The 23,836-nt window shown below is 50.1% G+C and overlaps 2 protein-coding genes across 9 annotated transcripts in view; one reads left to right on the top strand and one right to left on the bottom strand.

Moving 5' to 3' along the window:
- CSGALNACT1 (chondroitin sulfate N-acetylgalactosaminyltransferase 1) overlaps positions 1 to 13,711 on the top strand; it is a 314,893-nt gene extending 301,182 nt beyond the window's left edge. For all 6 annotated transcript variants that reach the window (XM_045821598.1, XM_045821600.1, XM_045821596.1 and 3 more), the window contains 3 exons: positions 805 to 899; positions 9,306 to 9,387; positions 12,018 to 13,711. In XM_045821598.1, the coding sequence (XP_045677554.1) occupies positions 805 to 899; positions 9,306 to 9,387; positions 12,018 to 12,307 (467 nt within the window). In that variant the 3' untranslated portion in view covers positions 12,308 to 13,711. The remainder of the gene's footprint in view (positions 1 to 804; positions 900 to 9,305; positions 9,388 to 12,017) is intronic.
- Positions 13,712 to 19,846: 6,135 nt separating this feature from the next.
- Positions 19,847 to 23,836, bottom strand: part of SH2D4A (SH2 domain containing 4A) — a 50,432-nt gene continuing 46,442 nt past the window's right edge. For all 3 annotated transcript variants that reach the window (XM_045821578.1, XM_045821579.1, XM_045821580.1), the window contains exons 9-10: positions 22,335 to 22,555; positions 19,847 to 21,853 (exon numbers count right to left, since the gene is read on the bottom strand). In XM_045821578.1, the coding sequence (XP_045677534.1) occupies positions 21,761 to 21,853; positions 22,335 to 22,555 (314 nt within the window). In that variant the 3' untranslated portion in view covers positions 19,847 to 21,760. The remainder of the gene's footprint in view (positions 21,854 to 22,334; positions 22,556 to 23,836) is intronic.

Genomic DNA, 23,836 nt, shown 5'->3' with positions numbered 1-23,836 from the left:
TCCCCCCCCACCCCCCCAGTGACAAAAGAAAGGAAAATCCTCTCGTTTGATTTCTCCTCTGGTGTCACAGCATGGGCCTGTCAGCCACCATAGCTTTGGGACTCTTTGTCCCAAGTTCATATTTCTAACCTCTTTTCCACTTCCACCTGCGAGGTTGGCTTTGGTGGGCGTCCACAGGAGAAAGTGGGCTGGGGAGGACGTGACCTGGAGAAACGCCCTGAAACCACAGGGAAAGGAGTAGCCATGGGCAGTTACGAAGGGAGGAAGCGCTCTGAGCAGAAGTGCCCCACAAGGTGAAAGTTTCATGGAGTCTGACTCATAGACAAGACTGATACTCAGCTGGTCACTACTGGAATGGGCACGTCGGTGGTTAAAATCTGGAAACTCTGCATGTAAACTGGTGAAGAGTAACTGCCCTGAGCTCCCTAATTCTACTTTTGCTGCCCAAAGTCACTGCAGCCTCTGGCAGCCCCTCAGACTGCCCCACGAGCCAGCAACGAAAGGGTTCATGCCTGGCAGGGCAGAGGGCATCGGGACTGACTTCCACACCCACTCTCATTGGTTGATGCCACCAACTGTCAGTATTTTGAATACCACTCTTGGGATGAGAGGCCAGAACTGTTTGAGAGTCTGTGCGTCTGGTCCACGTGGTGCAGAACTTCTGAGGCCTGTTTTGGACTTGAGTGGAGGGGAAGGAAGAGTGAATGCACATATCCAGGGTGTTTCAGAGCGCTGAATATACATGAACAAACCTAATAGTTTGATCTGTTGCTTTCAGTGAATGTTTTTTTTTCTGGTTTGCAGGGAGGAAAGTATTTTATCCCGTCCTTTTCAGTCAGTACAATCCCGGCATCATATACGGCCATCACGATGCGGTCCCACCCTTAGAACAGCAGCTGGTGAGTACTAGCGCCGCGGGTGCCTTTGTGTGGCTCTGTGTCTTGTCTTTCATTTCCAGGGGCACCTGACCATGGCAGAGGTAAGTGGGAATCTGTGGACTGATTCGTGTATTAATTTTTAAGATTGGCGGACGTTCTGTCCTTTGCTCCCGGCACCTTGTTGATTGAAGGTGCTTGCAGTATTTAAAAGTGGAAAATAAATAGGAACAGCACCTTACAGAAAGGTAATTTCACACCTTCCTAGTTTCCTTTGATGGTTTTTGGAAACTAGTATTATTGCATTATGGATGCATCACATTTTCTCTTTATTATTACCGAATCCTGCAAGGTAAGAAAGGTGAGATTCGTGTCCCATGTGACAGAGGGGAGCCGGAAGCCAGGAAGGGGTGGCTCACTGCAGCACACAGTGAGCGAGTCGGCGGGGGAGCAGGGACTAGATCCCGCGCCCTCCCATCATGCTATCATTCCTATGCATCGCAGTGCCCAGGCGGGGCAGGGAGAGGGGACATTGGCATCACCAGTGTCACTTGCGAGGTGGCTGCTCTGCTAGGACCTTAGCTGCATAGGTGATGGATAGTGGAGTGGGACCACATAGCCACCGAGGAGCTCTGTAAGCTGCGCCGCTTCCGCTGGTGGTGGCGTCAGTCCCTTTGGCAGAGAAGCAGGACAGACAACACGGAGAAGAGACACGCTGGAAGAGTCTCTGCCCCACACACAGCCGTGCCCCTCTGAGAGTCAAGTTCCTGTTGTTGTTCCCCAGGTTGGGCTGTGGTTTTTTCCTGCCAAGAGCTCCGCTGTGCTCCTCTGAAGCTGTGTGCGAGCTCAGGCTGCCTCTCGGGAGCATCTGGCTTGGGGGCTTCTGCTCTTCGACGTTGCCTTGCTTTGTCTCCTGCTGAGGCAAAGCCACGTTTCTTCCTATAGGGTACCTCCTTGGCTGCGGAAAGGAAATCTGCCATCTGAAAATGAAAAGTGATGGGAGGGACCAGTCTCGCATGCGTGTTTGCAATGGGAGAGTAAACTGCTTTTCACTGAAAATATGTCTTATGAGATTCTTTAGTAAGGTGGACTCTGTGTTTAAGCTTCCACAAGTAGCGGAATCTGTTTTCTCCAGCCATTTCCTGTGCCCCGCTGCAGTTAACCTGTGGCAGCTGATGTCACAACCTGTTGTAGAAAGTTTCAGCGTGGGCTCTTTCTGGTTGGACGAGGCTCATGTCCCAGTGTGGTCCCGCATTGTCCCACACTTGGGACCCAAGCCATGCAGAACAGTAATAATACAGTTTTCCCTTCCCCCAGTGAAATTCTAACACCAGAGGTATGCTGAATGTCTGTTTATGTACTTTATGTACATATATGTACTTCATACATAAACACAGGAAGAGGTTTTCATTCCCCCCAAAACCAATTTTTATCCACCCTCATTGAGACAGAAAAAACTTCTTATTTCCATTCTGGAAGAGTTCTAAGCTTCTAATAGGGTTTGGGGGGAAATGGGATACAGGATTTATTTTCTTTAAACCAATCAGAATAAAAGTTCCTTTGATTTTAGATAAAGTGCCGTGTTACGTTTGACATCAGGTGTGATTAAGGTTTTAACTTTAAACTCCTAAAGACCTTACTTGCTTGCAAAGACTCTTTTTCATTTCCCCAGTGAAAAGCTGTATTTCGTCATTACGGTTCCTGCAGGGCAGCAGGACCAAGGGGAGCCAGAGTCAGGGCGCTGTGAAGCCAGAGTCTCGGGTCCTCGCGTTGGTGGTCAGGCCAGAACCAGGACTCAGACTGCTGTGCCCACAGCCGGAACCTGAGTCGTCCTGCAGCCTTTCAGATTTACTTCTAAATGCACCTTCGACCTTCCCCAGACCACATAGGTCTGATCTTTTGGGGTTCAACATTGATGACTATTCAGTCCCAAGGAACACAGCAGCTATCTGTGAGTTGCAGGGGTCTCCATCCGAAAAAGAGAAGTATTGATTATGGTCATTACCGGATGAGCCGTTTCTGGAGCACTTGCTGGCTAGAGAGCTGGGCCAGGTGCCGGCCAAGGAGTCAGAAATCTGGGGGAGTTTTGTGTACTCAGAGTGGTTGTTTGGGCACTTCCACTACCCTCTTCTTTTTTATTGACTTGCCCGAGATCGCACAGCCAGCTAGTAGCAGAGCTCAGGCCAAAACTAGGATTTCCTTACTCTAGTGCAGTGGAAATAGATTTGCTTAAGATCTAAAGGAGGGCTTAAATGTAAAGGAAATGACCTGACAAAATTCCAAGGGAGACATAAAACTACAGAAATTAATACACTGGAACTAGAATGTGTAGGAGCCAAGAAGACATAAAATAAAGGTACTAATTAGAGAGGGATAACTCAGGAAGGACTTCCTACTAAGGGTTCATTTTGGCTCCGTCTAGAACGATGTGATGCACATGCTGTATTTACACGGTCTCGACATTACGTCCTGGAATGCTTCAGTACCAAAGGTGGAGGGATAACATAGACCCTGCATATCGCTGTAACAAAAGTTTCTTATTAATGCAAATGAAAGACTTTTTTTTTCCCAGCAGCCCTGCAGATATGACCTCATAGTCAATGTGCTAGTTATTACCTCTCCTGACTGTTGCCACTGTCATTTGATAATATTTTGTCTGCAGACAAAAGCAAGAAACCAAACTTAGGACTTCTGTGTGTGTTCAGACTACTTGTTTCTGTACTTTTGAGTACAGACCAGTAGTAATACATAGTAAGTGAAATCATGGGATTTTATACTAATGTTTCATTGGAAATGCAGGAAGAGTTTACACCTGAAATGAAACTTGCTGATGCTTCAATGTAGAAACAGCTCTCTGAGAAAGAATGACTGTAATTTCAACAATTACTAACATTCACTTTTCTGGTTCAAGCCTTGTCAGTGCTGGCTGGGGCCACGGCGGCAGCCTCTCACCGCTTCTGTCTCCACACCCCTTCCCTCTTCCACACCCCTTCCCTCTTCCACACCAGTCTTTCCTTCACCCGCTGCCAGAGCTGTTTCCAAAATGCAGATAATTCCAGTAAAAAATCTGGCATGGCATAAAGCCAGTGGTGTGCTGGGAATGTTTAACAACCTGCTCTCTGACAGGGGTGGCAAGCCCTCACTCACAGCGTCCGCCTCTTCCCGTGGTGTCAGTGCCCCCACTGAGGCCTGTTTCAGGCCACCGATGCCATGTCCCTCCACACAGAGCTGGCAAGAAATTTGCGGCATCTTGGCTGGCACTGCAACCCTGATTCCTTGTTGGGATCAACTCTCTACTGGAAACTGACTCCAAAGCCCATCCCAGAGAAGGTGTTCACAAACCCCAGCGCCCGGCTCAGGGTCCGGGCTCAATAGACTCGGCCGGGTGTGCGCCCTGCCCAGTGTCCCCTGGTCTCCTTCTGCCACAGGGCCGTCTCCACACCACTGCTGCTCACGGTGCCCAGCATCTCTGTCTGCCGTGCATCCACCCAGCATTCACCTCCGGTGACTCTGTGTCACTCTGTTCAGTGCACGGAGGGTGTGTCGGCCTTTGTCCTCACCCTCCTTCTGATTAGACCCTGACCTCTCTGCTTGCCTCCGAGAAGTATTTGCCACTAAATTGCATTTCAGTTTAAATCCACAAGAATTGCTGCCCGGGCAGAGTCTGTTTTTCTTCATTTGGGAAGCAGACACTGAGTACCACGAGCAACAGTAATAGATGCAGCCTCTGCAGGCTTTCATAAGCCAGTGCTGAGCCTGCGTTACCTCACGTGGCACTCAGTAAGGCGAAGGGAGTTATCGTGCTCATTTCCAGATGAGAAACGTGAAGCTTGAGGCAGAAGTCTCCTGCCCAGACCGCTGAGTGGCATGACCGGGAACGCATGGGCCACCGTGTGACAGAGACAGGCGAGGGTGCCGAGTGGACTTACCTTGTGGCCTCAGAGTGCTTCCAGGAGAGCATGGAGTCTGGCCTTCGGTTACAGACCCCCAGAACAGGGGGAACCCGGACCATTCCCTGTCCAGCACCATACGCTCCAGAAGACACTTCTTTTTGTGAAGATGACTTGTCGAAAATGTGGTTTAGCACAAGTCTTGGAGGAGATGGCACTTGAGTCCATTCTTACACCAGTTCTTTGAAAGCTGTGGCTCCAGAATACTTTATTTCCCAAGAAACAGAAACCATCATGGCACCGTGCCTTACCCATGGGGCGCATGCCCATCACACCTAGCCCCTAGAATCTGGCACAGTGTGCTCACGAAGGCCCCCAGGTCTCGATGATGAGGAAGGGATAGTGTGGGGTCAGGGGCACCCGACCCAGCCACAGAAGACCCTGAAGCTCAAGGTGTCTGCTGCTCACGGGTGGGGCTGGGCCCAGTGCTCGATGAAGGGGCAGGACCTGTGTTCAGGAATTACTAGGAATGTCAGGGTGGCAACATCAGAGCACTGAATGGGGCCTGAAGCCTTCTCAGCACGGGGCCTGGGGGCCGTACGGGCTGCACACACACCCAGGGAGCTTCTGGCGAACATGAGGCTGCTCAGGCCCAATTCGGTTCTTGGGAGACTCTCTTTGATTTAGGGGAACTACTTTGCCTGACTGTGCGTTACTTATTTTATTTTAGGGCCCAGACTGCTTCACGGGCAGTGGTCCAAGTCAGCACCGTGAACCTGACAGGCGCTGCTGGCTCCCAGCTCCCACCCCCTGTGGCTGCAGGGTGGTCGCTTCCCATGTCTTTGGGGAGAGATGCTGATTCGTGCTTGTTTTGGTCCTAACAGAAAATAATTGCCCCCGTCACATAAATCACCCCCAGAGCTGCGGGTCTGGGAGAGCAGGCTCAACAACTGTCCTTTTGGTGTATTCATGACCTGCAGTGCTCTGCCAAGGTCAAGGTGGGGAGAGGAAGGAGTGCCTCAGAGAGTTCAGAGGAGGCCAGCCCTGGAAAGACATTTTAAAAAATGAGGATAATACTTGAAAACAGATCAGGAAATTCAGGTTGGAAGAAGGAGATGTTTCTATTTTATTTTTTAAAAAACTTTTATTTATTTTTAGAGAGAAGGGAAGGGAGGGAGAAAGACAAGGAGAGAAACATCGAAGTGCGAAACATTGATCAGTTAGTTGCCTCTCTTATGCACCCCAATTGGGGGTCAAACCCACAACCCAGACATGTGCCCTGACCAGGAGTTGGACCAGAGACCTTTTGCTTTGCAGGATGACGCCGAACCAACTGAGCCACACCAGTCAGGGCGCCATGTTTCTCTTTTAAAGTCGAATCTTTATGTTAGGATTTCTTTCTCCAGACATCATTGGTGTGTCTCTTTTCAGTGCTGGTCCAGAACAGTGGAGCTCCTTATGCTTGGGGCAAAAGTTCTACAAAGTTAAGCCCTCTGCTTAGACCCCAAGAAGGTGGAAATGTCTTTGTCTGTGTCCAGAGCCACCCAGTTCTGAGCATTTTCCCACTGGAATTCCTGGGCCTTCGCTGAACCACTCACTCCCTGACAAGATTCCTGGCGTGAACCACGTCTGCTCCCACTGGCCTGATGTTGTCTCTGCCCTAGGACTGCCCCTCATTCATTCACTGGAGCAGTACAGCAGATCCTTAAATAACGTCGTTTTGTTCAATGTTGTTTCTGTATAACGTTGATGAGATGCCGTAGGGACTCAACTCCTGCTTATATCAATCAGGTGTGGTAAAACTGGTTTTGTTATATGTTGTTTCGTTTGAGGTCGCAGAACCTATCCATGATGTTCAGTGACGAGTTACTGTATTTACTGAGTGCCTCATATGTGCGAGACAGTGACCCGGGGGCTGCAGACACAGCCGTGAACGAGACTGGGGCCCTGAGCTTGCCTTCACCTGTGGTGGTGGGTGAAGCTAACAGAAACAGATGCATCCAGAGAGCCTGGCTTATAGAGAAAATAGACCAGGGATGGTGTAGAGGGTGATACGAGTGGGAAGGGTTGACAGTGGCTGGGAGGGCCAGGATGACGACTCTGAGCAATGACTTTGGAGCAGAGAGCCCAGGCGTGAGCAGGACAGGGTGACCCGGGGACAGGGTCTGCAAGTGCCCAGCTGTGGAGACCTGTGGGCCGGGTGTGTTCGAGGAGCAAAACAGAAGGGGTCTGTGTGTAAGGGGCACACGAGATAGGCAAGGCAGGCAGGGTCCAGGTCACATGGGGCCTTTGCAGGCTGGAGCTTTCCTCTCAGATTTTGTCCTAATTGCATGAGCGAGAGTGCAATTAAAACCACTGCAGGACTTTAAGTGGGAGCGTGCCTTGATCCGCCGTGCACTTGAGAGCACTCACTCCCAGCTAGGCTGCTCGCTGGGGGCGCCGCTCCAGTGGAGACGCTCCAGTAAATGAACCCTAGTAAGTGCACTCGTCTTGCCCTGACGTTCGGTGCTGTGGGCGCTTTCACCTCGGCCCCACCAAGGGCTGAATTCCAACGATCTCCTCAGACAGTGGCTTTTCATGGCCTGCCAGCTTAAAGCCAATGTTAATAATTATTCATATTGCTCATTCCCCTGCTCACAGACCCATTTGTTTCTGTCACGCTGCCCCCAGCTGAGGGTAGCTCTTCCCTTTGTTCTGCTGGCAAGGCTCTGTGCCTGCTCACCCCGGGCCTGGGAAGGCCACCCACATCTTGCCATCGTCCTGATCTCTCTTCCCAAGCCCTGACCCACTGTTTTCTCCGTTTGGAGCTTTCTCTTTCACGTTTCATACAGACTTCAGCCAAATTTGAAGTTTGGATCCTGGCATTTCCCTGTGGCTCCATTTTCATCCACAGCCTTAGAGGGCGTGGCTGTGTCCCGGCAGGCGGGAAGGCTATTGAGCCATTAGCTGCAGCAGCAATAGTGTCCCTGCTATGACAGGGACGAAAGAGAACCATGTTTAAAAACCGACTCACTGGAAACTTTCCCAGACTTTCCTGCCCTGAAAAATCTTTCCAGTTGATACTAATGAAATTGCCTTGTCACTTGGAGGTGTGGTGCAACAGGCCTCTGTCCTGAGGAAGAGCTGGAGAGCGTGTGTCAGCGGCCACACCAGCCAGCAAGCCTCTTTGGGTCTTGAGTTCCTCAGGAGGTCCTGATGCACACTCCCGCTGGTGTCTGCCACGTTGGGGTGAAAATAAGGTTGTTCTCAAGTTCATCAACCCTCCTGCAAGCCATTGGTCGAATACAGTTTAGCCTGTGGGATGGGTAGCGGGAAACTTCAGGGAGGTGAAACGGCAGTTATAGGATAACCGTTTGGATCTCGGAGCTGGAAGAGGCCTTCGGGCGGATTTAGCTGAACTTCCTTAGGCACAGGAAAGGAACTCGGGGCTCGGGGAAGCGCGGGACCTGCCTGAGGCAAAAAAGCCAGCCAGCGGCCAAGCTGGGACCAGACACACACTGTTTCTCATTAGCTGGGGGCAGCATAGTGCCAGCTGTCCCAGATGGAAAATGCAGAAATCCAAGGGGAAGGGCCCTGCCGCAGCCACCCCTCCCCTCTCCCCCAGGGAGCTTCCTTCCATGGAGTCACCTGTGTTAATTACGAAAAGGAATCATGAAAAGTAACTATTAAAATAGGTCCCAAAACCATTCCCAGAATTACCTCAGCCAAAAATATAGAGAGCAGTGTTTTCAAAGTCTTGCAGCTTCAGCGAGCACACTGGAAATTCACTCATGAAGTCAGAGATGGGGCAGGGCCAGGCCTCGCTTTTTAAAGACAGTCGCTGCTTGAACGGCCTCTCGCAGTCCTGCAGCCCGGGCACACGCGCACAAGGACTCTGGAGCGGTTTGATTTTAAACCAGTTGAAAGATGAATGGACAGTCTTTCTTCATGAGCTGGACTCTCAGTGCCCTTTTCCTCCAGCAGAAGAGCAGAGCTGGAGTCACACGCCCGAGTCTCGGGTTTCCCTTTCCTTCCCCAAGGGAGCCCTGCGCGAGCGCTGTGCCAGCACAGCTCAATTCCGAGCTGTTCTCTCTCCCTTTGCTCAACTTCCTGAGCCCTTTGCTGGCTCCCTGCCCAGCTCTGTGTGAGGGGCCTAGGCCTCCAATTCTCACTGGCACTGGTGTCGGGCCAGACACGTAGGTGGCTTTTCCATGGCGCCGCCCAAAACCTTGCTCTCTGGTTGGTTTTTGAGTGTGTATGTGTGTGTGTGTGTGTGTGTGTGTGTGTGTGTGTAAATGTGTATTTTCATGCCTGTGCCCTAGGCACATCCTAGCCGGAGGTGCCAAAAATCACAAGGCCCTGTTTTGGAACTGGTGAGCTGGCTGTTCCTTACCGTCCAAAGGCACCGACTCCATCTGCATTTCCCACACGGAGCTGTGGCTGTTTGTCAGGGCTGGGATGGGCTCCCTGCGGAACGTTACTTAGACGGGTTTGTGAATGATCTCTCTTTCCTGTTATCCACTCTGTCCTTCCCCCTCACATGACAGTGTTTTCCTTGCAGGTCATAAAGAAGGAAACTGGATTTTGGAGAGACTTTGGATTTGGGATGACATGTCAGTATCGGTCAGACTTCATCAATATAGGTAAGACAGACCAACTTGCAACAAGTCTGCATCTCTACTGCCACCTAGAGGCCAGGGAATGGCCGCAAGGGAATCAGTCCACTTCCAAGGAGTCTAGGGGCACAGGTGGTGCCACTTCTTAAGGAAAGGCCGTTCAAGTTCATTCCTCTTGTTATGGGCTTGGGGCTGGACCAGGAGGGGGCCTGCGAGTGTGTGGCACTTTCGCCCCTCTAAGCTCCATCAGCACCTGTCAGCCATCCCAGATAAGGCTCATATCTGAGGAGTAAAGGCGGCTTCAAACAGTTCCCCCAGTGCCGCCCAGTTCCAGCCCAGTCTGGCCCCCGCGCCCCACCATGTAGAACTTCCTGGGCCTTCACCCTAGGGGGTCCATTGAAAAATAGGGTGACATGGGGAGTTTTGGGAAATCACACACCAGAAAAGATCCTAATTTCTCTCTGCTGCCTCTCTGATGTCCCCGGTCTCTGAGTCTCCGACTGAGTGTGCTGTCACTGCGTACACACCCACACACACAGGTTGGCAGGGCACGGACGGGGAAGGCCCTCACGCTCAGCTGAGGGCACCAAGGCTCTCAGAGGCAGAGGGACCGCACAGCAAGGGAGTGGCTCAGCCGGGATGAGAGCAGAGCCTGCTGGCCCCCTGGAGATTCCACACTCTTCCCTTAAGGGGGTGCGAGCTCGCGTGCCCCTGAAGGGACTGGAACCATGGATGGCACATGATCAGGAGTGGACACACAGGTCAGAGCCTTGCCCGGGCTGGGGCTCTGGGTGGCCCCCAGGCCAGGCTGGAGCTGGGGAGGTCCCGTCCTCCCCAGTGTGGAGATGCCCACCTCCACCCAGCCCCCACGGGCCTCCCAGAGCCTGCTCCTCTGTCCCTGTCTGCCCCACTTCGGCCCAAGGCCGGAAGCTTCTCTTTCTGAGATCAGTGTCTCTGAGCAGCCCGGGTGTTTGTTCAGAGGTGAGGGGGTCTACGGAGACACTGAATGCTCACAGAAATCACCAGTTAGAAAGGAAAAAAAAAAACCCAAACTACGTGAAGTCAGGTCCTGTGAGAAGCACAGAGCCCAGGATGCCGGTTTCCGCGTGGTGGGCGCCCTCAGGTAACTGGCAGTGAACCACAGGTGTTCTCTGATTTCTCTAAGAAATGATCCTAAATGATTTGGTGCAAATCAATGTCCTAAAAAGACATATTTAAAACATTTTTCTAAAGGAGATTTCCATTTGAAGAAATTGTTTTCTTGCTCTGTGCACAGGGAAATGTTATGTTGTGATGATGTATGTTTATCAAATTTGGATTTGTAACACATTTTTCTCCCTAAAGATAGGGCATAGCTGTAATTGAAAAACATGGCAATGGTGGGCTGGGAAGGGTGCTCTCTCTCAGTAGGTCTCAGATTGAATCTTTGGGTCACACCTGTCCCACAGTCATTCCTTGCAATCTGTGTTAACTCACAAGTGCCACGTATTTGCACGCCATCTATTCGATAAGCTGGGCGAGACCGGTGGGAGCATGAACCGGTTACAGCTAACCGAACACTGCCCCTTATGTTGCTGTCTCTTTGGGGGATGACATCCACTTCATTTCAGGGTAAAGAAACCAAAGTCCAAGGCAGGTAAAGTGGAAGAGAACAGAGACTCAAATTCCAGATCTTGACTCATTATGGTCTTTGCTCACACACACTTCAGGGGCCACAGGTCACTGGTACACCTGGCCCAGGGTTGGGGGCGATTTCCCTATGCTTGGTGAGCCCCCTTCTATCCAGGGGTGGCCCCAATCCGAGCGGCATGGCGTGGGGGCTGTGGGGGACAGAAGGGCTATGTGCTGACTGAGGAAAGGTGTGGGCAATCACTTCACTCTCTCTTGTGAGAGCTGGATAAGTCCCCAGGTGAGAAAGGAACAATGACAAAAAAAGAGGCCGGTTTTTTTTTGTTCTACTTGAGGCATGGTGGGCTTTAGGTTAAGAAACAACCTGGGGCCTCTCAATTTACAAAGGTGAGAGTTTAGGGGACCAAACTCACATCAAGAAGGAGTCCATTCCCATGTGAAACAAGATTTTCTGAGTTGAGCTTCAGAACTGACTGAGGCTGGCCCTTTAACGTGAGTCATTTTAGCATCTTGTAGTGGATACACAGCTTTTGGGGACCACTCTAGTCCCCAAAAGGAAGAGTGTTTCTGTGGGATGCAGTTTCCCTTCACACTGAGATGCTGCCGCTCGCCTCTGGTCTGTCCCATTTGAAACGGCAGGAGCAGGCCACCTTCAGAGAGAAGCGCGTGCATTGCCATTTGGGGGTTTTGGGTTGAAGGTCGGAGGCTGCTGCAGCCCTTAATCAGAGGCTGATCATTCATTAGCATTGCTGATACCTCTTCAAGGCAGGCAAATGCTGGGGGTTCTGTCTGCAGTCTTGTTCATCTCCAGGACTTGGTGCTGGCCACCATGAAGCTCCTCTCTGTTTGAGAATTCTCAGTTCTCTGACTCGGATGGACATGCATAATTTGGAGGGGCAGTGAGATGCATCTCCCCTAAACTCTTCCTCTCTTCCCACAAAGTTCTGTGCTTGTGCTGCTTGGGAAAGCAACTATAGACCAGGAGATGGGGGCCCGGCATGACTTAGCGGTGTGTTCTCTCCCTGCAGGTGGGTTCGATTTGGACATCAAAGGCTGGGGCGGAGAGGACGTGCACCTGTATCGCAAGTACCTCCACAGCAATCTCATAGTGGTGCGGACGCCCGTGCGGGGGCTCTTTCACCTCTGGCACGAGAAGCGCTGTGTGGACGAGCTGACCCCCGAGCAGTACAAGATGTGCATGCAGTCCAAGGCCATGAACGAGGCCTCCCATGGGCAGCTGGGCATGCTGGTCTTCCGGCACGAGATAGAGGCTCACCTTCGCAAACAGAAACAGAAGACAAGCAGCAAAAAAACATGAACTCCCAGGGATACGTCTGGGGAGATGTTTCATTTTTCCTTTTGCAATTAACCTGACAAGTGGCCGCAACGAGGAAAAGATTTTCGTAAAAGGCAAGAAGGAATTTGGCTGATGAGTAACAGACGGGAGGAGAGAGCCTCCAGTTTCTGCCTACGTGGTTTCATGCAGCAGGAACTGACACCCCGCCACACACACACATTGCCTGCAACAGCAGCCCCAACGCATCCTCCTCAGCGTCTGACAAAGGAGAGTGATTGTGAGACTAGAAGCTTGATGATGTGGACGTTTTGATTGTGTTTGCAGCACAGTGAGATCTGTGTTTTTTATGCTCATTGAAATATTCATGAATTACAGCCAGTTTTGAGAAAATCCATTAGAATGAAAGGCAAACAGATTTCTCCCCATCTGAATGATTATATCAGTAGGGCTGTAGTGTCTAGGAATGTTAAAAATCAGAAGACAGCCGAGAAGACTACGTGAAAATTCAAAGATAGCCTCACTGCGCTCTTGTGAGTATACTAAGAAAAATCAAATGGACTAGACAAGAAAGAATAACTGTGTGTCCTTTCCCCCCAAGATTAACCAAAAATAATCTGCTCATCTTTTCTGTTGTAGTTTTAACTATGCCCATTTGTTAATTTTATTTTAAAAACGCACTTTCCTTTTGCTCAAGAGTTATGTTTTGCTTATTTAACGACCGATTCCCAAGCCTTATTCAGAGAGCACAAGTTAGCATACACTTTTATGTTCTTTAAGAAGATACTTTTGGGTGCATCGTGGGAGCTTCCCGTTCCCAGCAGCGGTTGATGCCCGTCCCCGAGGCGAGGCCGAGCGAGCGCCGGCCCTGTCAGGCCCTGGTGTCGGACCTTCGTGGTGGGGAGGGTGTGTGCGGGGCCACTGCCGGATCAAAGACACACACACACTTTACGCCATGAGCGAAGCTGAAGAGGAGCCACTGAACACTGGAGGGAAACAAAAGTATACTTTTTTTTTATCTTGACAGAAAAGGAGACTCTTTCAAACTGGTGGTACCTTGATTTATTCAAAAGCAAGAACACACAATTTGTCCTCAGGAGAACTGGGGCTCGCTTCCTTACTTGTTTAAACAAACCAAAGTAAATACCGTGTGAACCAAACAATCTCTTTTCCAAGCAGGGTGCTCTTCCTGGCATCTGGCTGCCACGAGAAGAATGGCAGGAAAATGTATTTGTGAAAGATCACTTCATCTGCCGGAGTCTCTCGTGGGAAGGAAGATTTTGCTACACGTTCACTCGCCCCAGTCCAGGGGGATATAACTTTGTTGTTTTTTAAATGAAGCAGTTCTACTCAGTCACCAAGACGCTTCTGAAAATTGCATTTTATCACAGTTTCCAACTATTTAAAAAAATAAATGGAGTTAACATTGAGTGGTTTCTACATTCATGTGAAAATTATTTATTTATTAGCCAGCACCAGATGCATGAGCTAATTATCTGATTCCTTGTCTTCTGTTTGCTCACAGTCCAGTCCTTGTTTAAAAGCTTCAAGAACATTCAAGCTGTTGGAGTGTTATAAAAAAATGCATTGTATTGATGTGTGCTGGTAGTTCATAAAATTTAATGAAAACATAGGACATGGATGGAAGGTGGCATCGGACAGCTAATAAAATATGATTTGTAGATATGACTTCCTCCTGGAGCAAGGATGCCATGTCTTTAGTGTTCAGAAGAGTTTCTTTGTGCACAGACCAGGGTTTCCCAGCCTGGGCACTGTGGCCACCTGGGGCTAACCCGTTCTTCGCCGTGGGGCTGCCTGGGCACCACAGGGCATCTGGCAGCATCCCTGGCCTCTTGCCGCTTAGACACCCAGGTGTCTCTCGCCCGGGCTGACAACCAGCGCATCGCTGTCCAACGTCCCAGGAAGGCCAAACCACCCCTGGTTGAGAACTACCCGATCAAGAGCAGCGATTTTTAATCAGTGTGCTGCAAGCATTTGTAAAACATGCAACACCTAACTACTTCGTCAGGGGCACTGGCCTCTTTTCTCCTCGATCAGGGGTCCCCAATCTCTGGGCCACGGACCAGTACCGGTCTGTGGCCTGTGAGGAACCAGGCCCCACAGCAGGAGGTGAGCTGGAATGCAATGCACTTGAATCCTCCCCAAACCATCCTCCTCACCCCCGTCCCTGGAAAAATTGTCTTCCGTGAAAACAGTCCCTGGTGCCACAACGGTCGGGGACCGCTGCCTTAGACTGTCAAATAAAAAAATGACAACAGCCAACACAACCATAGCCATCCAGGGTGAATGAACCAAAATTATACCTATTTTTTTTTTGGTCAGGTGGTCAAAAGATGTAATTTTTTGGTGTGCTGCACAATTTTAATAATTAGGTTATGTGCACCGTGAGATGAGGAAGGTTGAAAATCGCTGGTCTAGAGGGAGGAGAGAACCGTAAAGTGATAAACCTGGCTGTTAACACAATTTATTCGTTCTTTTTATTAGAAGAAGTTGAGAAATGATTTCCAAGCCCCCTTTCGACTCTAATTGTGTTTTGTGTTTTTATACACACTGGTGATATTGGAACATCGGGCCACGAGTCTGGCCTGTCTCCCCAGTGGCTCTGACAGCTTTGTGGGACTGACCCGCACACCTGCCGCGTTCTCCCAGAGTCAGGAGGCTGCGTTTCCAGCGAAGCTGGCGGCCGGCAGCAAGTGTTTGACCCCAGGGCCAGGTGGGCTGGAGCGTCCCCCAGGTGGGCTGACTGGCTGTTGGTGCTGGTTTAAATTGCGCATCACAGATGCCCGAGACAATGTAATTGGGTTTTAAAGTTGCTGAAGGTAGCAGAAAAGAGGAAACAGCCTGATATTAAACTATTTTTCTCTTTTTAAAGCTTAGTCAGGTAAGACAGTTTTATCAAAAGGCAGGAGCCCTCTTAACACAGAGACAAGAGGGAATCTGTCTTAGTTTGGGCTGCTTCACCCAAAATGGCAATGAGTGCACCGGTGCACACAACGAGGGTTGATTTCCCACGGTTTGGAAGCTGGGAAGTCCAAGGTCAAGGCACCAGCAGATACGGGGTCTGGTAAGGGCCCTTCTCCCAATGTCCTCACGTGGCCGAGAGCCCTCCTCCTGTTCTTAAAAACAACATGAATCCCATCATGGGGCTCCACCCTCATGACCTAATTGCCTCCAGAAGGCCCCACCTCCAACACCATCACACTGGAGATGGAACACCTACATTTTGTGGGGACGTGCAGTCCACAGGGGGACCTCTCCCTAGTCCTTCCCCAAGAGAAGGACTAGCAAAGGTTCCCCTGAAACGTTGTAATTAGGGGCTTGGAATTTAACCTGAGACAGCAAAGGAACGCAGTATTGAGCCTGTGGCTTGAAGGACCCAGTCGCATTCGGAAGGTAGGATGCTGCCAAGGAAGCCCCGAGTCCTGGGTTTGTGTCGGGGCCCTTCCCACCCTCTGCACCCTCCCTCTGTTCTTCCTGGGTTGGCCAAAAAGTCTGTTTGGTGTTTTCCATAAGACAGAAGACACAGTTTTCATTTTCACTAGTAACTTTATTCATGGTGGTATTTTGAGTATGTTGGCTGTCTCCCGCTATTGGCTTCTAGTGGGCAGAGGCCAGGGGTGCTGCTAAACATCTTCCAGTGCATAAGACAGCCCCACAGCAGAGAATTATTTGGCCAAAATGTCAATAGTACCAAGAAACTTCAAAAACCACTTTTGACACATTCAATCAGTCACAGCAGCTTCTCCATGCACTGCACAGATCTTTTTCCTGTGTTTCATTGCATTTTTACCCTTCTTGAATTAATAAAGCATAATATGCCGAAAGTGCTGTGTATCTTCTTCCATCTTCAATATTAAAATGGCTGCACAAAAATTCACCAATTTTGATAGTTTTTTTAAATGCACACTGATATGACAGCTGTCACAGTACAATTCTAACGAGGTCCTTTCAAATGGAGTTAAAAACAACTAAGCACCACTTATAGCCATCCTATGGAAAAAATGTGATGGGCTTTTGGCCAACCCGATGCTGGATATAAATCACCTGGTAACTGGCCCCCGTCAAATCACTGGAGCCAGGGCCTCTGATCTCAGCCTCAGGTCTCCTCCATGCTCAGAGTGCTTACTCGACCTCAGGAGAGCTGATTGTTAGCATCTCTTCCCACTCCTCGCTCGGGAATGGCAGGCTGGGAGCTGGAAGTCGACCGTAGTGGGAGTATTTATGCCCTGGAAGTTGGCAATTAGGGAAGGCTACCTACACATCAGGACTCCCCCTGAACCTCGCCCCTCACCCCCCACCCCAGCCAGTTGTTAACTACATACCCCCACACCACTGCCTCCAATCATCTACTTTGTGGCCCCTCCTTTGTATTCGTGAACGTGGCCAACTTGCTTCTCTCCACACACATTGGGATGAAGAGAGGATCAGGCCTAGGAATTTTCAACAGGTAAGAAAAATGTCACAGGGCACTGTTTTAAGGGTTCGGAGAGTCTTCTGATGCTATCTGACCTTACGAGGGTTCTGTTCGGTGTGGTAGTATTGTGGCTTCCCCAACTGGACTGCTGGGTACCAACTCCACCTCTTTCACCTGCAACCTGTACGACCTTAAACCAGCCACTCAGTGTCTCCATGCCCATTTCCTCGTCCAGGGTGATGGATGCAGTCACGTCCATGTCATGTGGTTATAGTGAAGATTAAGTGAGTAAACATGCATGATGGCCTGAGGACACATCAGACACATGGCAGGTACCCATGTTCAGCTGGTGTTAGTCGATACCAATTCCCATGCCCAGTCCCGCTTGGCTGCAATCAGAGGGCCACTGTGGGTCACACATCACAGATCCCGAACCCAACGTGTATGTGTTGCTGTCCTTTCTTGCTATTATTCTGAAAACAGTTTCAGTCTATCTGAAGAATGGTTACTAGCAGCATAAAATAGAAACATAATGGATAATATTCATTATCCTCTAAATTCAACGCTCAGTATTTGGAGCTGATGATCCCCTGGGCATTACAGGATTTTGAAGTGAGGAGCACAGCCAGGCACCTTCCGGACATAATGCCAACCTTCTGAGGTAGGGAAAGTCATTACTCCCATTTTACAGGTGCAGAAAACCAAGGCTGAGACAGGGTAGAGAACTCGCCCTAAGGCCCAACCAGAAAGTGACCTGCACCATGGTCCCAGCTCCAGAGGGCTTGAAGGTCTCGGGGGTGGGGGTGGGGGAAGCTTTGGCCTGGGGTGAGTCCAGGGCCTGTCCTCTAGAGCCTGGGTTTCCCAAGGGTTCTCCACTCACCAGCCTCGCCTACAGAATCCTGACAGTGAACGAAGACTTGTTAACGCAGTGATCCAGGGACAGCTGGCCGCGCCTCCCTCCAGCTGCTGCGTAATTACCTGCCAGCTAGCGCTCACACGAAGCCTACGAAGCCCAAGGTGCTAGACGTAAAGACTGCAGTCAGTAGGAGGGGAGGGCAGGTGGGAGTACTTGCTCTTTGGAAAAGACCTGACATTGTTTCTGAGAATTGATAAAGCCCTCGGGCAGCCCCTTGGATGGGTGTGTTTTACGGCCCACACCCATGGAATAACCCGCAGTTTGTGTGATCCGTATTATGATTAGCTTCACATTTGAACTCAAAGCTGCTTTTCTTGGCGGGCTCAGTGCTTTACTGTTGCCGCCAAAGTCTATGGGGTTTTATGCCAGATGGTTGGGGGCTTTGGGTGTTGGTTTCAACCCAGAAAATATTCTCTCGGCAGAGGTGCCTTTCAGAATGTCCCTGCGTGGCTGGTCCAGCACAGACTCCCCGTGGAGTAGTGAGCCCTGGTACCTGTGGGCTGTGCCTGCCTTGTCCACTCTTCTTAGGGAATGGGGTGCAGGGGGGAGTCAGGGCAGAGCAGTCAGTGCTGTGTGCCTCAGGGCCAACGCTGCCCACAGCGACCCAGAGGTCCAGGGAGGGCCTGGCCGCCTTCTGTGGCCTCTGCCCAGAGCTCACCCAATGTCCTTGCCCTGGCAGCTGACTGTGTCGGTGGCCTGTAGCTGCAGGCAGTCCCCAGATGGGATGCTTGGTAAACTGGACTGACTCTTCATCCACCTGAGAGTCAGATACCTCAACTTGCAATGAGCGGAAAATCGAGTCCCGCCGCCATTACTCCCATAGGTTCTAACCCCACCACCGGCCCACCACCAAACCACCTTCCAATTTGTGGATAAAGGGTGAGAACAATAAGTATCACCTGGCCTGCTAGGATGTTAAACCCCATTTGAAGAGGTTAAGAAAAATAAGTAAAAATTTTAAAAAATTTAAAAACAAACTGTAAAACCCTCAAGTTGCATTCAAAGAAAGACTGAAGGAAAAATGTATATAATTACTTATTCTAATTATTTTAGCCTCACTCAGAGCCAAGCACACCACACCTGCAGCACATGGGTTGTCGGGAACGGTAGGGAGGGGCCTGGCTGGGAAGCCTGCCCTGGAGCTCCACCACGCCCCCCACTCAGCCCCAAGAGATAAGGTGCTGTGTTGTTTGACTGTGGAGGATGGGGTGGTTAATCCTAAGCGTTAGCTCTGATAGGCAATTTCTCCTGTCAATGCGCCTGAGATATTTTTAGTGGCCTGTGCATGCCCCATTTTTTCTTTTTCTCCTTTGTCTTGGTCCTTTTTCTTCTTAACTGTCCCTGTGTTTTTCCTCTTCTCAGTGTACGATTTGAGCCAACTAACACTCCCTTGCATTGCTTAGCACTGCTGGTGACACTGAGGGACAAAGTCCCTTTCTGGTGCATTCCACTACAGCGCTGTAGGGCAGGGGACCAGTACCAGGGGCCTTACAGGTAGTGTGGGTCTGGCTGTGGGGAGGCAGCAACCAGAGAGGCTGCGATGAGTGAAGGGGAGATTCCAGAATCTCATTGAGGGAGTCGGGGGAGAGGAATTTCAACCGGATTCACAGTCCTGAAGAGGTAGTACCAGGGGTTGGGGTACCTGACGTGACATGGGGGCAAACATCCCAGCCAAGAAACCTTGGGCAGGCAGGCCTGGGTGCTGGGCTGGTTGAGGCAGCAGTAGGAGGGGACCAGGACTGGGTGTGGGCAGCCTCCCCTTGGGCCATACCTAGGGTCAGACACAGGGAGACTGAGTCTGCCAGCGGAGCTGGGACGAGAACTCAGGTCTCCTCAACCCCATTTAGTTGTGATCAATTTCTGAATGCTATAAAGTATTCTTCTTCCCTCAGTTTCAGGTATTACTTCTCACCATCATATCATATCATCAAACAGTGGACAATCTATTCTTCTGAGTGTCAATAACCGGCAGGATAAAATAGTGCAGAACTCAGTCGGGTCACTTCCTGTTTTCTAAATCTTCCCCCAGTAGGATGTCCCTTAGTGTAGTTATAGTTGGATCTGACTGCACTTATTTCCTCCAAAAATAATTTTAGGTGGAGGGTGATGCTGGATTCTTCCATGTCTTCACAGTTATTAGTGACTACAGGGCATTTCTCTATTTGTTCCAGAACTAGAAGATTTCATAGCTGAAAGGAAGTAGCAAAGATCACCTAGTTAAAATACCTTATTTTATTAGACGTGAAAACTGGGGTTCGGGGAGGTTCCTGACTCCCAGCCCCGTGTGGCCTCTGCAGTTCTGTGCCATGACTGTGGCGTCACAGAAACGAGCTGGAGACGGGTTCTCTTAGATGATTGTCTGAGAGCGTCCCTCAGACTGTAGAAACCACACTGAACAGTTCAAGAAACTCATGACTATCCATGTGTAAACACTTTCCCATTCAAGTACACATACCTACCCATGCATGCTCATACATATTTATGCACAGACACACACCCTGCCCTCTTTTCAGGGCACATTTTACACTGTCAGTGAATGCTTTACACAACCAACAACCTCCCGAGCAAGTTGCTACCACCTCCTGCTTCCTTTAGAACAACGCTGCCACAGAGGGTTAGGCCTAAAGTATGAGTAAGTCTCCACCTTCCCGGAAGGATGCTCTCGTGGCTCCGAGCCTCCTCGGTCAGGCCATCCACGTGTTGAGGCTGGAGGCAGGGTGCGGTGGAGCGGAAGACTCCTGACTGAGCAACGCTGCGTCCCCGAGCTGAATAGAGCCAGAGGAAAGTCCTTCTCCTCTCCCATTTCTCCTTCATTATGAGGGCAGACTGTATATCAACAAAGGGTAGGGGATATGCATCAGGTTCCGTAATTGTATAACTTCTGCATTGGTTTCCTAGGGCTGCGGTAACACTACCAGAAACTCACTGGCTTAAAACAACAGAAACTTATTCTCCCATAGTTATAGAGGCTCGAGTCTGCAAGTCAAGGTGTCGGCAGGGCGATGTTCCCTTTAGGGCCCTGGGAGAGGCTGTCCCATGCAGCTCTGCTCTCCTAGCTCCTCGTGGTCGCCGCTGATCCTTGGCAGTCCTGCCTTGTAACTGTATCACTCCAGTCTCTGCTCTGTCATCTCATGCGTGTGTCTGTTTCCAAATCCCTCTTTCCATATAACGATGCCAGTTACTGATTATGGGGGCCACCCTAATTCGGTATGGCCTCATCCTAACTAGATTCCATCTGCAAAGACCTTGTGTCCCAATAAGGCTACATTCATAGGTATGGAGGCTAGGCCTTCAACATATCTTTTGGGGCGCACAGTTCAACCTGCAAGAAGTAGTGTCCACACCTCTCACTCTTCTGTCAGTCACCCCCAGTAAGTAGCACCTCACATGCGCATGTCCATCCTTGGTGTGCTCCTGGGTAGAGCCCAAGTACACGGGCAGGCGCGGTCTGGGCCATCCTGACTGCGGAAGTGCTCTCACAGATGTCTGCTCGCCCTCCTGGTCCACAGCGGTGTTGCACATGTTAAGCCTCCCACCCTATATTTTAAAATGCATTCAATTTACATTCCCAACTGTGTTATGCTATGTCTCTTACATCCTGGCTCCCACATGCCCAATAACTGACGTGTGTGTGGGGAGTCACCAGCCATCAATAAAGAGTTTTTTTTGCTAGCTCCCTGAAGCCAGAATGTAACTTCACATAAACAGGACCGTGAGACCTCCTGAGACGACACCAAGAGAGTGTCCATGCCATGAAATAGTTCCCACCAGCCTCTGGTTTTGAAAGAACTCCTTCATTCTGGAGAGCTTTCAATGTCTTCTTTGTTCACTTTATCTCATGTGCATCATTAAGGTGGTAGCCCTCATGCTGGGTGGTCACAGAAGTGGGGAGTCTCCCTTCACTTTTAGAGTGCATCTGGTACCCAGGTAACTAACTTCCCCTTAACATGAGATGCCAGCATTCGTGCAGAAGACAGATTTCCGTAGGACTCCAAGGACACTGTCTGTTGGTCAGTACTGGCTCTGCCACAGGGTCATTTCGCCTTCACACGCAAACATCCGTTTCAGCGGTGTCTCTCTGGAGGAATGCCCAGCTGGAGGTTGGAGGGTGACATGTTGGGGGCTGTCACTCAAAGAGCTCTACGTAGTCGGGGGGCTGGTCCTGCTGGCCACAGGGGTACAGGAGGAGCTCCTTCCCCAGGGAGGTGATGGGTTCTTCCTGTGAATCCGAAGGCACAGGTCAGGCTGGGCCGGGTGTTAGGACAGAATAAACAAGGGTGGTGTGCCTCTCCCACCTTCTCAGAGTACAGACCTTCCTGCCGACCCTTGGTCTACACAAAGTGCTATGGTTTATGACAATTTAAAAAGGGATTTTTCTCATCCGCACACTGCCCTGTACTCTCTTTCCCTCCCTCGAATTCTAGCTTAGGCATGTCCCCAGATGTGATCAGGGGAAGCACACGTTTTCTAGCCTCTCCTATGTCTTCTGCCCAAGTGGGGTCTCCCTGAGTACTTGAGGAGGAACTAGGCTCAAAGATAAAGGCCATGCAATTACAAATCCTGATTATCAGGAGGAATTATCAAAGACTAATCTTGCATTACTCATCTCAATCATTTTTCTGGTAATTGCCTTTCATTGTCCGAGTTGCCGCAGAGCAGTGATTCACAGGGCAGCTGAGGCCCGTGTGTCACCGTCTCACCTTGTGGTACTCCACCAGCTCCGCCAGGGTGGCATGCTGAAGCTGGTCCACACCCAGGAAGCTGTAGGAGTCGGTGGAGGCGTCGATGAGGAAGTGCTTACAGCCGTCCTGGGACAGGTAGGACAGCGCATAGCCTCTGATCCTTTCGCTGACACGGATCAGAAAGCTGCCCGGCACGCACGTGCTCAGAAGTTCATTTGCTCTCTTCAATGAGAGGATTCCTGTGGGCGAGAAAAGCAGGTATTTCAGCCAAATCGTGTCCAAAACTCTCCTCTGTGAAACACCCCTGTGCGGATAAAGTTTGGTAAAAATAAGCATGCTTTTAAGTCCATTTTGGGCATCTAAGAACTACAGTAAAATATTCATCTTCTGGAATTTGGAAACTGGGCAGGGCAGGTTACATCAGCCTATGGAGAGTATAAATAAGAGCGTAAATGTTTAACAGGGAGAACAAATTTCCACTTATATACCCAGTTATAGTGACACAGGGCTTAGGTGGCTTCTGAGGCTGGCAGGACCCTTGACAGTCACCCTGGGAGGGGCTTAAAGATGCTCTCCTCAGTGCGCTGATGAGGACCCTGTGTCCCAGGGAATGGTCCTGTTTGGTCTAGAACAGTGGTTCTCAAGCACGGCGATGTCTGTAAATTCCCGAGAGACCTTTCTGGTTGTCGTGGGCAGGGGTGTGTGTGTCTCCTGCTGGCACCCAGTATGTAGAGGCCAGGGACACTGCTGGACATCCCCGAGTGCACGGGAGGGCTTTTCACTACAATCCATTCCCCAACCCAAATGTCAGCAGCGCTGGAATGAGAAACCCCGCTCCCCGAGTCAGCGAGTCAGCGACACTTCCGGGCCAGACCCAGGTCCACAGAGTGCCCTCCGCTGCAGCTGCTCCTAAATGATGGTCATTTGCATAAAGGAAATACATGCACACACATGTATATGCACGTATACACACATATATGTGTGTACACAAATACATATATATGTGTGTATATGTATATATACAAATAGTCCAGCAGAACCATACGCCTGCTTGAGTGTGGCTGGTGGGGTAATAATATGGGTGTAATAATTTATAGTTTAATTTTAAAAAATTCACCTAAAATATCAAATGGTGTGCTTAAGTGTGATATTGTGATGTTACAGAATTACATGCTTATAATTTTGTAATAAAAAGGGGCACTATTTGTGCCAGACCCTGTGTGTGTGTGCGCGTGTGTTGAGAACACACACACCGGCTTGAGAACCACTGTTCTCGACCAAACAGGACCATTCCCTGGTCCTGTGTGTGTGTGTTCACACATGCTCAAAGGAATGAAACTCTTCATATATCTAAAGAGACAGACACATGGATATATACCCGGGGACAGCACGTGTGTGTGTATGTGTGTGTGTGTATCTCCATATATATGTGTATGTCTTTATATATGTATACATTTTCATATATATAGTTTAGATGCCTCATGAATTCACACTAATTCAGACCAGACTCTTCTCTGATT

Source organism: Phyllostomus hastatus, unplaced genomic scaffold, assembly GCF_019186645.2.
Source record: "Phyllostomus hastatus isolate PE091 unplaced genomic scaffold, TTU_PhHast_1.1 phas_scaffold_46, whole genome shotgun sequence".
In the NCBI taxonomy this organism is placed as follows: domain Eukaryota; kingdom Metazoa; phylum Chordata; class Mammalia; order Chiroptera; family Phyllostomidae; genus Phyllostomus; species Phyllostomus hastatus.
The sequence above is the reverse complement of the archived record's forward strand: the minus strand, read 5'-3'. Positions and strand labels throughout refer to the sequence as shown.